The sequence below is a fragment of the Leucoraja erinacea genome, chromosome 15 (genome assembly GCF_028641065.1).
Source record: "Leucoraja erinacea ecotype New England chromosome 15, Leri_hhj_1, whole genome shotgun sequence".
NCBI classification, from domain to species: domain Eukaryota; kingdom Metazoa; phylum Chordata; class Chondrichthyes; order Rajiformes; family Rajidae; genus Leucoraja; species Leucoraja erinaceus.
The window spans coordinates 34,263,371-34,278,750 of record NC_073391.1 but is presented as its reverse complement, the minus strand read 5'-3'; the positions used below and the strand labels follow the sequence as shown (position 1 = coordinate 34,278,750).

The following is a 15,380-nucleotide window of genomic DNA, read 5'->3' as shown; positions in this document are numbered from 1 at the left end:
GACAATATGATTGCAAACATGGGAGAGGGAGAAGACTCAACTCTATAAATCCTATTCTCAACTATATTCATTTTAGCTGGCAATTTGGCTTTACTGTGATATACAAGATTGATCAGTCTGAAGAAGGGTTTCGACCCGAAACATCACCCATTCCTTCTCTCCAGAGATGCTGCCTGTTCCGCTGAGTTACCACAGCTTTTTTGTGTCAGGCTTCACTATGAACCTGTTCCCGATTAACATCTTTCATTTATACAATTGCGTTTAACACTATCAAACATCTTAAAGATGCTTGACAAAATCGGGACAAACAGCACTGATTTTGTATTAAGAACAGGTGACCAGAAGGTTGCTCAAATGGGTAACAAAGGAACCACTTTGAAAAGTGAGAGAGGCAGAGAGCAGTTTAGGGAAGTAATGTCAGAGATTGGGGCCCAGACAGATAAAGGTCCAGTGTTCAATGGCAACTGATGAAAGACGTCAGGGGTGGAGGAATTCAAATGTGGGAGATTGCAGGTTTGACCATAACTTAGCTTCGATCATGATTGATATGTCGTTGTTGCAAGTGTACCGGTATCTCCAGATAGTTAGAAATTCAAACTTTTTCGGCCACTTCAGTTCTTAAGGAAAATAAATCTGCCATTCTATCCCAATCTGGTCTTTATATGACTCCACGTGGACCAATCAGTACTGTTGACCATGCTCTTGCCTGGGAGGTCACTGAGTTAAATTCTGGATGACAATGAATGAAAACTAACCAACACGCTGAGTGCAATAAAGGAACTGGTGCAGGAAGATGTGCACACAGATGGGTCAGTTCTGAAGTTCTTCAGTCTGAAGAAGGGTTTCGGCCTGATTTCCTTCGCTCCATAAATGCTACTGCACCCGCTGAGTTTCTCCATCACTTATGTCTACCTTGGGTCAGTTCTGAGACACTTTTGGGCTGAATATGTTCTGACTAACTTGGCTCACATCCGGAGCAACTTCACAACATCAAAGATTCCTATGGAAGTGGCACAGTGGTGCAACTGGTATAGCTGCTGCCTCACAGTGCTAATGGCCTGGGTTTGATCCTGACCTCGGGTGCTGTCTGTGTGGAATTTGCATGTTCACCCTGTGACCACATGGGTTTCCTCTAGGTGCTCCGATTTCTTCCCACATCCCAAAGATGTGTGCTTGTAGATTAATAATTCTCTGCAAATTTGCCCCTAGTGTGTAGGGAGTGGATGAGAAAGTGGGATAACAAATCTAGTGTGAATAGGTGATTGATGGTCACTGTGGACTCAGTGTGCTGAACCACCTGTTTCCATGCTGTATCATTCATCGAATCAAATAAATTCTGCATCCAGGTTATAAGCAGTTGTGCTGATGTGATAGGGATGGGGGGGGGGGGGGGACAATGATATAGGGGCAAAAGATTGATAGTAGAAAATTATGTTCGTCTTCTGAGCCCCGAACACAAATCAGTACTTTACAAAGAAACATAGAAAAATAGGTGCTGAAGTAGGCAATTCGGCCCTTTGAGCTAGCACCGCCTTTCAATATGATCATGGCTGATCATCTAAAACCAGTACCCCGTTCCTGCTTTTTCCCCATATCCCTTGATTTCTTTAGCCCTAAGAGCTAAATCTAACTCTTACATTTACATCTCTCTCTGTCAGTGTGTCTGTGTCTCTCTCTTTCATTGCCTCCTTTCTATTTTCTGCCTTGTCGCTCACAAGAACTCAATCACCTCAGTGAGTACAGTCTAATCCACAAATCACCTCTTTTAGTAAAACATTTTCAATGATACAGTAACGTGTAATTTTACTAACTATTTTCCAGCTGTCACTTTAGTGCAGCCACAATCGTAATAGATGCCGGCATCTTTGATCACGAATAAATAGAATAAAGTTAAAAAAACACATTTTCATCTTTTCCCCCTCCCTCTCAAATGGGAAGCACTTTAGTTTATTGAGGTGTGAGTTCTGCTACATTCCTTGCATCTAATCCTTTCACTGATGAACACACAGAAAGCTGTTCAATAGCCAAGCCCCCATTCAACAGTGTAATACATTAAATTACAGGCGTTGCTGAGATATACTTGTATACTGTTACGCAGCACCTGGGATTAGACTAAAACTAGCCCCCCATTCACATGAAAAGACCTCTTCTCATATGACCTATCTTTAAATTGGCTGCACTTAAAAATAAAATGAAGTGAACGGTTTTACAGTAAAACCGATTGAAGTATAAATCTGGTAAGTCTGTAATTGCGTTAAGCTGCAATTCCAAACACCCAAATTATTTCCTATCACCAGCCGTTGCCTTCTGCTCCCTGTGATGTAACCGCAAAATTCTTTTACTTTGTTACACCAATTGCTCAAGAGTAAATTCCCTCGTATACACGACAAAGACATAGGTTTAAGGTGAGGGGGGAAAGATTGAATAGGAATTGGGGGGTAACTTTTTTAAACAAAGGGTGGTGAGTACATGGAACGAGCTGCTGGAGGTGTTAGTTGAAGCAGGTACAATTGCAATGTTTAAGAAACATTTAGACAGGTACATGGATAGAATAGGTTTAGATGGATATGGGCCAAGCGCAGGCAGGTGGGATTAGTGTAGATGGGGCATGTTGGTCAGTGTCTGTAAATAGGGCTGAAGGGCCTGTTTCCATGCTGTATGGCTCTATAACTCTATAAGGCCTTGCAGAGTTGTTTTATACTTCCAATGTTGGACAAACTACCCCTGTGATTGTACAGACCTGTGTCTGGGTGATGGAATAACCTCATAACAGTACCCCTATATCTGTGTGACTAAATCACTGTAAGCAGTAAGATCCTGTCACTGCATTTGCGATCGTATACGTCAAGACCCTGTTACTCTGGGACAGTGACCATACGTCTTTCTGCAACTATGATCCTATGCAGCAAGACCCTATTACTCTGTCTGTGTGATCACACAGAATGAGATAGAACTTCTGTGCAACCCTACACAGTGAGATACTGTTACTACATGACTGCATAATCACAGAAGGCAAACTCCTGTTTTTAATGACCTTGATTCCAAGTATCAATACATTGTTTTGCATGATTGAGTGATCTTACGCAACAAAACTCTATTGCTTCTGATGATTTTACACAGCAGGTCTCTTGCTGTGGAACCTGAGAGGTAATGGCAGTGTAAATTTAACTGTTTCCCATTGGTCCTGCAGAATAGCCGTGCTCCAGTTGGAAGCTTGTTGGAGGTAAGACACTGCATAGGATATTGGCCTTTGTCCATGTAACTGATGCACTACAATGTTGAGAACTATTCCAAATTCTGCATCATCCACTGCTATCTATTGTACTTGAATTTGACTTGCTTGTATTTATGTATAATAAATCTAACCTGTTTGGTTGGCATGCAAAACAAAGCTTTACACTGTACTTCAGTACACGTGACAACAATAAACCTAAAGGATTGTGGCATTTTATCATTGAACTTTGGGATGATTCTAATTAAATAAACACTTTTGTTTCATAAATAATCAGTGATCACCCCCAATAAGTTAAACATTCCCATCGGATTAATTAATGTACAAAATCATGGCAATATGAGTTTTATAGCACATAAGGCCACTCATCCCATTGTGTTAATACTGGCCAAGATACAACCAAAGGAGTCATTCCCACTTTCCAGTTCCTTGACCATTGCCTTGGAGGCCATGCTTCTTCAAGTGTTCCTATGTTTACCTTTGAATATGATGAGGCTTTCTGGCTCCATCACCCTTTCAAACAATGCTAGATCCATAACATTATATGCGGACAAAAATGTAAACTCCCATGGAATCAAATGAATTTAAACCTATCCACCCACTTAGGAAGTTGCATATGTAATGCTAGTGCGTTCATACAGACCACCTCAATACATGAAACACACGTGCAAAGTATATTTATGTCCTGATGCATTTACATATAAAATAAAGACATATAGAACAGTTGTTTACATAATTTGATCGTTCACTTCCTGCTTACTTATGTGACCCGTACTTTTTCACTATTACAGATAAGAGAGGAGTATTTTATATTTATGCGGATACAAATACTCCACATGCTGGTGAACCTAGTAGTTGGCACGACAGGAGCAGGCTCCGTCTACACGTGTGACTTCTGTCTGCACGGCTGGAGATGGCAGCCGGCGGGGTTTAGAGGGAGGGAGGGAAGGGATGGGGGCAAATGCAAGAGGAGGGGTATGAGTTGCTCTGCCTCGGTGCCAGGCAGGGTGTGAGGAGGGCGATACTGGCACTGTTACTGCCCCAGCTCCCCGACGACATCCTGCTGCTGCTCTTCGCGTACGCCGATGCCCAGGCCCTGGGCCGGTTGTCGCAGGTCTGCCGGAGGTTCCAGCGCCTCATCAACAAAGACACTCTGTGGAGGAGCATCGCCAAAGTCTCCCTCAACACCGGCCTCACCCGCCTGGGCAGGGACGCGTGAGTTAAAAAACGTTTTTAACACCGAATCCTTTCAAAAAATGGAGGCGCGGCCTACCTGAGTCTGCGGCTCCTGCCGACCCGACTACCAGTCTCCATGGTTACCGCCCGTCACCTTCACTAACTGCCGCATCGAATAACTCAAAATTATTTATTTCCATCCTAGGCATAAGAACATATTTTAAAATTTCCGTCTTCTGCGCCGTTTAATTTTAATTTCCACTTTAATTTAACTTTATTCGCCCCCAACTGGCCATTACTGCACAGAGCCTGAGCCATCTGCGTGTATACACTGTATTCTTCCTATGTTGATATGTCACTGTTTCTGTACAGTTTTCTTTATAAAATGTTCATCCTTTATTTAACATGGGGTACATTATAGGTAAGTTTAGTGCTCAGAGGTCGGATGGGGCCGATTTAGGAAATAACTTTTCCAGGAAGGGTTGGGGTGTGCATAGTGAAATACGAATTACAACAAAATTAATGATTGCACTTTATAATGCAAGGCGAAAATGCAGGTTACACTGATAGTTTTCTTTCAATGAGGAATGAGGTGGGCGGATGATGCTGAGTTGGATACTGAGTTGGATGATCAGCCATGATCATATTGAATGGCGGTGCAGGCTCGAAGGGCCGAATGGCCTACACATGCACCTATTTTCTATGTTTTTATGATGGCATTCTGAATTTTTGGGTAGGTTTTTTTTCTTTTACATCTGGTCTCTTAGAAAAAATCATTTGTTTATATTGTGAAGGGACATCGAATGGAATGGCCTGTTGGTCTAGCTTGTGAATGCCATTTATTGAGCATTTCATCTTAAAATAGTCAGTTAGGATATTTTCCTTCATTTTCTAAAGAGTTTTTTTCATGCTTCAAAGCCATCCAGACTTCAGCCATTCGTAAGCTTACTGGCATTGTGTAAAAATGAACTGGTTACAGAAGTGTGAGGACCAGGAGTTGCCAAGTTTCACTCACAGTAGTATGTTTTTGGTCTATTTGTATGTAAATTCTTAAATATTGATGAGGCTGATCGAAGTTCAGAATAAATAATCTAGTGTGGAACATAAAAAGAGTGTGTAAATGTCTGCAAATAAGTAAAAATAAGAAAAGACGAATAAAAGGTAATGTGGCTCTCTTATGGATTGAGACGTGTTAAATTGGGCTTACTAGATACAGTGAAAAGCTTTGCTTTGCATGTTATCCAATCAGATCAGATAATACATAATTTTCAGCACCAGTTCCAGAGACAAAGTTTTAATAAGGCATGAGAGAGGAAACTGCAAACCAATTAGCCTCGAGTGGGCAAAGTGCTAGTATCTATCATTAAGGAATAGGTACCAGGGCACTTTGAAAACAGTGTTGATAATGGGCAGGTAGACAAAAATGCTGGAGAAACTCAGCGGGTGAGGCAGCATCTATGGAGCGATGGAAATAGGCAACGTTTCAGGCCAAAACATTTCTTCAGACAATGGGCAGAATCTATGTAAATACAGCCCCAACCTTTTTGATCAGCGAGTGGATATGGTGAGTGAGGTTCAAATAATCGCCTCCTGTTTCTACTTTTTCTCTACATGTGCTGTTAGTTGGTCGTCATATTAAGCAGCCCTCAACATTTAACCATAAGATTCCATAAGTTATAAATATTGCCGGGTTTCCATGAACTAGTTTGAGGATTCATGCCATCTCTAGTCACCTGTGCTCCAGATGTTCAGATCTCAGATACCATTTGCTGCATCGGCATCTGTTGTGGGTATAGCACATGTGCTGTTGTGGCTTGAAAAGTGCAGAGTGAGCGCACTGGAAAATTCTCAAGTGTGAGAAGCAAATAATGTAACTGACCAACAGTTGCTTGAGGCTTCATTAACTGAACCTGGTGACTGACTGCGCATTAATGATGGTGTGTTTTAACATGCTGTGCTTGTACAGCAAGGACGCTCCAATCTATTTAATAATGAAGTGATTTATTGTAGATAGTATTTGAATTTCTGGATTAGCATCTGGATGGGGCTGCACAGTGGAGCAACTGGGAGAACTGATGTCTCACATTGCCAGAAACCATGGGTTCGATCCTGAACCGTAGGTGCTGTCTGTGTGAAGTTTGCACATTCTCCCTGTGACCATCTGGATGCAATGGTTTTGTCCCACATCCCAAAGACATGCAGGTTGTAGATTAATTAATCTCTTTAAAATAAAAATTGCGGGATAACATTGAACTAGTGTGAACGGGTGATCAATGAACTCGGTGGGCCGAAGGGCATGTTTCCATGTTGTACCTCTAAACTAAACTAACGTATTTGATGGCCTGGATGTTGATCAGAGATATAAATTTGTGTTGAGCCGTGGCAGCTGGAGAATTTAAATTTGAGTCCCTGTTAATTTGTCTTAGATTAATTTATTTGAAAGTCTCCCAGCACTAAGGTTAAATTAATTAGTTCATGGTTGCTACGCTTATCTTCACTCCTTATTTTTGAACAGAAACTGGTTGAAAACAGAACTCGTAACAGAACTGCATCAACATCTCCCAATAAAAGCAGGAGTAATTTCTCCAGAAAAATGAAGTCAGCAGGGAATTGTCACATACAAATTATACACATGTTTTTGCAGCAGGGCAGTGATATATAGCCTGAATGTCAAGAGCTGGATAGGTAATGCCTGGAAATCAGATACTACACCTCATTGGTGGCAAGCCACAGGAACCGCGAGCACAATGCATAGGACATCAGTTATACCCCATGAGCTGTCATAACAAATTCTGTACCTACTGCATGTTAACGATTAATCTGGTAAAGTTAATCCAGTAAAGCAGTAATAAAGCTGGATTTAATGGTGCTGTCTATTCCCTGTGGATTTGCTGGCAGTGCAGGGAGGTTGCTGAATGCCATGTTGAAGTGTTCCTGGAGAATAGAGAGTTTATTATTTCTGGAAGCAGTGATTCTATATAGTTACCAGCCATGCCTTTGAGTGACACGAAAGTCACTTTGGCAGTAGGGATAGCAAGCGAGTCACTTGTGAGGGAGGAATTGTATCTTAACATGTCGTAATAATTAAGTTTGGAAATAAATGTGCTCAATATGGAACTTGTAGAGTCACTAGATTCACAGTTAGTTAGTTCAGGGATATCCCTTTGGTTGCTGTAGTTAGCCTCAGCATTTCAGAGACAGGAATAAGACGGGTTTCATTGCTGACCACTGTCCTTTAGTTTATAAGCAGCACGGTCTCATCTCCCTGGATTTTTTTTTCCTTATAGTGACCCATTTTATTACTGTCAGTGAAAACAGAGAAGATTCATCAGACGCTGGCGCTGGTGAAATTAAAAGTTGTTTCGCCTGGAATTCATGATTCAATGATTCACCTGCACTTCTTCCAATCTAGTGTCCTGCATTTAGTGTTTACAATGTGTCCCCTCTACATTGGAGAAACCAAAAGCAGATTGGGTGATTATCTTGTGGAATACCCATGATCGGTCTACAGTGGCAAGCACTGAGCTGCTTATCATCTCATCCTACTCCCACTCAATAGTGATTTCCATCTTCTATTACATGACTTCTCGGTCTGTACCAGTCATCCATGTATAATATCCCAGCTTGTTTTCTTTTCTTCCTTTTATTCTCTCCCTGGGATTGTCTAGCATGACTCGCTAGGCTTGTTGACCTGCTCTGCATTTCACAACTCGCATGTTAAGTCTATTTTCATGCCCTCAAACTGCTCCCATCCACTCATTGGCCGGATAACCTTGTCCCACTGGCCACCTGGTTTTGCCCTCTCAGACACAATCCTTGCAGCTTTACAAGCTGCTGTTGTTTTCTTCTCAGTTCTGACAAAGGGTCTCCAACTTGAAATGCTGACTAGAGTCATAGAACATGGAATCGGGCCCTTTCCGCCCAACTTGCCCACACTGACCACCATGTCCCATCGACTTGTCCCACCTGTGTTCAAGAAGGAATTGCAGATGCTGGAAGATCGAAGGTACACAAAATTGCTGGAGAAACTCAGCGGGTGCAGCAGCATCTATGGAGCAAAGAAAATAGGCGACGTTTCGGGCCAAAACCCTTCTTCAGACTGATGGGGGGTGGGAGGGGAGAAGGAAGGAAAAAGGGAGGAGGAGGAGCCCGAGGGCGGGGGGATGGGAGGAGACAGCTCGAGGGTTAAGGAAGGGGAGGAGACAGCAAGGGCTAGCAAAATTGGGAGAATTCAACGTTCATGCCATCATGCCCACCTGCCTGCATTTGGTCCCAATCACTCCAAACCCATCCATTCCCTCCAAACCTATTATAGCTCCAACCTGTTTTTTTTCTCAGAGGTGGCCTGTTTTCATTTTAGATTTTCAGCATCTGCATTTTGTTTTAATTTTAAAGATTTGGGCATGATCAGCTGGTTTTCATGGTTGATCCTGCTGAATAAATGAGAGTTCAGGTGCTGGAATCTGGAGTAAAAAACAAACTGTTGGAGGAACTCGGTGGGCCAGGCATCATCTGTGACGGGAAATCATGGTTGACATTTCAGATCAAGACCTTGCATCAGGACTGAAAGTGTAAAGGGTGGATTGTAAGTGGATTCAAATGAGGAGGAATTGATGGGCAGATGGAGCCAGGTAGAAGAGAGACGGTTGGAGCTAGTGACAGAGGATGGGAGGTGTTAAGTGGAGATAACAAAGGAGTGCTGATTGTGGAATCTGATAAGAAAGAAAACTGATGAGAGGAACCAGATAATGGACGGATGCGAATAGTATGGGGAGGGGATACGGGAAATAGTGGATTGAATGTGTGGGTAATGGGCAAATGGGACCAGTTGGCGCGGGGAAAGAAACTGTATAACTGGAAGAGAGGTTGGAAAAAGGGATGTGTGTGAGAGGACCTGGGTGGATCAGAGAGAGGGAGAGAGATAGAGAAACATGGTGGGTTATCTGAAACTGGAGAACTGGTTTGTAGAACCAAGCTGGAATACAAAGTACTGTTCCTATAGTTTCTGTTTGGCCACATCCTGGAGGAGGAGACTAATGTAAGGAGTTAAATGGCTTGTGTCCATGAGCTGAAGATGGCTAGAGTTGTTTGTGGCTGCACCACTACGTATCCCTCACATAGCACTTTTATTGCAGACGATCTAGTTATTATCAATTTTCTGTTTGAGGGTTCTTGCTATGTGTAAATTGCAGCGTTTCCTTCATTAAAATGGAGATGCCTTCAAAGGTATTTCTTTGGGGGCAAAGCTCCGAAAGCGAACCATGGGCACTGTACGCATGCACGTATTTGTTTGTTCCTTGTGAGGGACGAACTGCTATTTTAGAAAATTGCTTTGTCTTTCAAGCGACAAGCTCTGGTTCCATCCCCTTCCCCAACCTGAATCAGCAGACCCTGAGAAAGCAAATTATTTTCTCGCTTGGCTTTGATGATCACAAGAGCAAAGACGTGGAATGGGTGACTTTAAGTCAGATGTCTAGGAATGCAATCACACTAAAAAGAAAGTGTCAAAAGATATACAGGGCTTGGGGCAGGTGGAGGGTGTAGAGAGAGAGAGAGAAAAGAGAAGTGCCTGAGGCTGTGGCAAGAGGATGGGAAAATGGAACACCAAGGCATTCTGTGTGCGAAGCGGCCACTGTAACGCGTGTTAACAGCTATGTGAGATGCTTATTTACTGCCTGAATCATTTTTAAGTGGCCTTGGGGAACAATGGCTTGAAACAAAAGCTGATGGGAATGTGCTTGAAGGAGAAATGTAGGGGTAGTTGAGGTGGGGGGAGGGGGTGTAGTGGAGGTGAGAAGCACTGAACTGTTTTATTGAGTCAAGAGGTATGCTACAATATTGTCAAATTTTAGCAAATGTCATTAAATGCAGGAATGCCCGCCCCCCCCAAGGTCAAAGACCTGTTCTAAAAACGCACCCCCTCCCACCAATAATGAGAATATTTAAACTAAGATCTGAAGCTGTGGTTGCTGTTGATGATTTGTTTTTGTTTGAGTAGTTGGATTATTCATTTGGCACTCGCCCCACTCTTGGCGAAGTTGTTGCAGTGATGCTTAGCGTCCCAGGAGCTGTCTTGTTAGATTTTCTCCTGAAAGTAACTTTTCATGTGTTTGAAATACAGATACCCATCATTTATTTGCTGCAGTCCAAAGTATATGGATGTTGAATAAGGACAGAGTTGGCTTTGTGTGGAGATAAATGGAGATAATCTAACAGGACTTGGCTGTGAAGTTCCAAATCTCAATGAGTGTTATGGCACCCCTTATTTTGCATATTACACTAGTTACTGAGTTACTCCAGCATTATGTGTCTATCTTCGGCTTATTACAAAGAATAGTTATTTCAACACACTCATAACTTGAGCATTGTATCCAGTATCAACCAATGATCACATTTTAAAGGGTGAATTGTACGAGGAATAAGATCCATAACACCATTCTGCCAATGAAGTTGGATCAGTGCTAACTTCCATCTTGACTGCACCTTCATGTCTTGTTTCTGTAATATTTGATGGACACACAAGCAAGTGCAGATGTTGGAATCACTCACAGAACACAAAGTGCTGGCCTAATTCAATAGGTCAGGCAGCATCTCTGGTGAACATGGATAAGCAACGTTTTGGGTCGGGACCCTTCTTCAGACTGGAGAAGTTCTCTAGAGATGCTGCCTGACCTGCTGCGCTACTTCAGCACTTTGTGCTCCATATTGTCCTTCTTCTGAAATTGTGATTAATTTCAGTTTTGCAGTTTCCAATTGATTCTCCGCCTCAACAGTTTCATGACAGAGTTCCAGATTTTCACTCCCTTTTGTGTGAAGAGGGACCAATGTCATAACTCTGAAAGTGCTGGCCCTAATTTTAAAGATATGACCCCTTATCCTGGACTCTCTCCTCCCTTCATGCTCTCCAACAGAATCCGAGAAAATTGTATTACTTTTTCAACCCTACTTTTAATCATTGTCAACATGTTGAGAAAGATTACAGTGCAAATGACAAGTATAGTCTGTAGCAATGCTGCAATTGAACCAAAACATTCAATCCTTTCTTTCTTCATGGTACTGCTTGACCTCCTGGGTATTGTCATCAATATTTTTATTTCATATCCCCACCAACTACAATGAAAAAAAAATAAAACAAACAACATTTTGCACTTACAGATTGTAAAATAATTACAGCTCGTTTTCACCATCCAGCAATTTTTTCCCCCCCACTGTTGAAGCCATTGTTCCTTGCTGGGGAGGAGGAGATGGTGTGGTCATGTCCATGAATTCAGTCTCGCCTCCTGATACTTTGCCAACTGTTTGTTCTTCATGTCTGACTAGCAATGCTGAGTGAGTATTTATCTTTGAGGGTCCTATGTTTCAGAAGAGATCATGGACTACCAGCACACACCTAGTCTAATATTTCCACTCCTAACCCAGTGATGCAAACAGCAATTGTGACACCTCTGCCACCACTTTGGCCGACTTCAATGAATGCAAAGAAGCTCAGGAAATGAAAAACTTTTTTGACCCAGTATAAACAGCATAAACACGGGTGTTGTGTCTTTGTGCGAGGTTAGGCAAGTTGGCTAAGATATGTTTTGATCAAGCTTTATGAAGGTAGCACAATGATTAAGTTATTTAACAATGCATGAGAAAGTTATTCAGTCATCGGGTCTGCCACAGCTCCTTGAAGAGCAAATCCACCAGACACTTTCTCATTTCACTTTATTCCTGCAACCCATTTTGTCCTATGCATGCTCATCAGCTCCCTTTTGATTCATTTTATCCTCAACCAGTGGGAATTGGTAATTTTCAGTACATAATTAAACCACCTGCATATTTTTGGGATGTGGGAGGAAACCAGAGCACCCAAAGGAAATCCATGCAGTCATGGAAAGAGCAAGAAAACTCCACACTGACAGCATCTGACAGACTTCAAACCTGGGAAATTGGAGCTGTTAGGCAGTAGCACTAATTGCTTTGCAACTGTGCCACCCTAGAAGGATTCACCCTATCTGACTGTCATTTGGTATTTTATTCAACTTGGCGTTGAAGTCAAAGTCTGTGAGGTTCTCATCACCATGACTGCTTATTACCTTTTAGTAACATTGTGCAGTTCTCCAGAGCTTTTTGTTCTATCAGTCCCACTCTCTGATCTTTCACCCTGTTACGTGCCAAACTTTCAAAAGTTCAAACGAGCTTTGGTCACTTGTACTGGCCCCGACAAAGGTTTGTGAGTTGTTTCAATCTCCTGCATCTCCAGTACCAACACTTACCTTGTTGATGGTATGTGTTGGTACTGGACCTGATTTCCCACATTGCACCAATCAACAACCTATCCATTCCCTCCACAAATGCTGCCTGACTGTGTTCATCCACAACTTTGTATTTTGTGACAGTGATCACTTTTCAAAAGTATTTCATTGGTTGCAAAAATGCTTTGGAGCCTGCTGAGATAACAAAATATTATAGAAATGCAAAAGAACTATAGAAACTATTTTTGTCTGCCAAACATTAGCACTAATCCAGTGTTCTTGACATCATCAATCACGAACTGTAACTCATCCAACAAACTGTAGCACACATCTCATGCAAAACCTCGCTTATCCAACACCTTTACTGACGTCTGTTGATTCCGTGACCCTGTCTATTGAAAATCCCTGCTTCGGCTTATGCTTCCCATTCCCCAACCCCTCCTCCTGGCTCCCTGCAACCTTCTCCCACATTCAGTCCATCTGTGTTTTCTGAATCTTGGACACTGGCCTTTCTAACTCATCCTCCCTCTGTTCTGATAACGGTGGCAGCCTTCAGCTGTCTCAGCTCTGCTCCAGAACTCCCTTAGTAACCCCTTCCATTCTTATTTCCTAAATCTTTTTGGTACCTGTCCTAATACTAATTGTCTTTCCTTGTCATGTTCTTTGTCCTTCTTGCTGCCTTTCTTATCTCACCTTTGCTCCTTCCATCTGACCCTGATGACACCTGTGCGTGCAACTTTTTGGTAATTGTGACGTTTTGTAAGCTACGATTTTAAGATGTGGCGCAGTGTTAGAGTTGCTGCCTTACAGCGCCAGAGACATGGGTTTGAACCTGACCATGTGTGCTGTTTGTATGGAGTTTGCATGTTCTCCCTGTGACCATGTGGGTTTTCTCCAAGTGCTCCAGTTTCCTCACACACCCCAAAGAAGTGCAGGTTTGTAGGTTTGTTGGCTTCTGCAAATTGTCCCTAGTGTGTAGGATAGAACTAGTATATGGGGTGATCGCTGGTTGGCGCGGACTCAAACGAGCTGTAGAGCCTGTCTCATCGTGGGCCCAAGTGCCTGTTTCCACGCTGTATCTCTAAACTAAACTAAAATGACCCTGCTTTAACATCGTGACATACTGCAGTAAAAATATAGCACGCACAGTACATATTTGCGCCTGGCTTATCTGGAGCTAGTTCTTCAAATCCTAAATAGACACAAAATGCTGGAGTAACTCAGTGAGACAGGCAGCATCTCTGGAGAGAAGGAAATCCTAATTGTCTTTTGACACTGCTACAGTACCTGAACAGCCCTGGCCTAAACCACTGATATATCTTATGTGACTGTGACTAAGAGTGTCTACCTTTCCTTCTCTGCAATATTGACATTGTGACCACATAATTTTCTTCAAATCCCTCTGTTGTTTCCTTTAACAACACTGACTTCAAACATTAGCTTTGAGTGCTGTGGAACATTTTTACTAGAGAAATATAACTCTTTTAAGATCAAACATCAAACTCCCAGTAGTTTATTTTATAGTTTAAAGGTAGTGTGGAAACCGGCCCTTCAGCACACCAAGTCCACGCCAATCACAATCGCCTGTACATCAGCACGATCCTACACACTAGGAACAATTTACAGAAGCCAATGAACCTAAAAATCTTCACGTTTTTGGAATGTGGGAGGCAATCTGGGCACCCAGAGAAAACCCATGCGGTCACAGGGAGAATGTACAAATTCGGTACAGAGAGCAACCATGGTCAGGATCAAACCCTGGGTCTCTGGCACTGTAAGGCAACAACTCTACTGCTGCGCCACTGTGCTGCCCAGTAGTGGTAAGTGTTTTAATTCATGTGGTGGGATGGTTGAGCAATGAGAGTTTTGCTTAAGTCCTAGGCAGAATTAACCAATGAGCGAAGTATCTAACACTGACACAAGTGAATTGATCAAACAGAGGTTTTCTTCAGTAATTTTAAAGAGACTTTGCTAAATCTGTGACAGTTTGTTTCAGGCTTGGTAGGGGCGGGGAGGTTGGGGGGGGGGGGGGGGGGGTAGTTGGTGGGTGGCATAAGATGAAAAGGGGGATATGATTGGGTTTTAAAACATAAAGATTTATCATGGATGGAAAGGCAGAAATGCAGTGGGATGTGTGAAATGTGGCAGCAAGCTAGATTGTCCTTCAAGTGTGTGGGGCTCCCATTCCAGTCCAAACGCACAGTTGATTTACAGTTTGCTCTGTGTGTGTGATGAAGATCTATTGTTGGTGAACATATGTGTCTCACATTTGTTTCTGCAGAACAGCAAATGGCAACTGGTTAAAATAAGCGAGCTGCATGCTGACCTTTGCACTTTGACCCAAATAGGTGTTTTATATTGGGTTTGGTTGCGTTGGAGGGGCTCACATTACCAAAGATGTAACCTTGTATATTTTTCTTTACAATCTTCCTTTTCTGTGCTAAAGCCAGTGAGGGCACGCTCTGGGAAGGCTGCAGGTATACCGTTTATGTCTCCTCCCAAAGGGCCAGGAACCGTGACTGTTGCCAAGTTACTCAGCCACAGAGTGCTTCACAGAAGGTCCTAACTATCACATCAATCTCTGGACAATTTCTACGACCACCACATGTTGTTATTGGTAATGGGAGCCCTAACCAGTGATACTTTGTCAGTGTTGGCCATAGTCAGTTGATGGCTCTAATGTTTTTTTTGCAACTTTTTCTCTTAATGTCTTGCAAAATTTAGGTGTCATTTGT

The 15,380-nt window shown here is 42.5% G+C and overlaps 1 protein-coding gene and 1 long non-coding RNA gene across 2 annotated transcripts in view; one reads left to right on the top strand and one right to left on the bottom strand.

Moving 5' to 3' along the window:
* The window catches only part of LOC129704178 (uncharacterized), an 87,465-nt gene extending 81,506 nt beyond the window's left edge, over positions 1-5,959 (bottom strand). The window contains exon 1 of the long non-coding RNA XR_008724693.1: positions 4,506-5,959. This is a non-coding gene — a long non-coding RNA (uncharacterized LOC129704178). The remainder of the gene's footprint in view (positions 1-4,505) is intronic.
* Positions 2,486-15,380, top strand: part of fbxw4 (F-box and WD repeat domain containing 4) — a 95,830-nt gene continuing 82,935 nt past the window's right edge. The window contains exon 1 of the mRNA XM_055647102.1: positions 2,486-4,447. Coding sequence (XP_055503077.1) covers positions 4,194-4,447 — 254 coding nt within the window. The 5' untranslated portion in view covers positions 2,486-4,193. The remainder of the gene's footprint in view (positions 4,448-15,380) is intronic.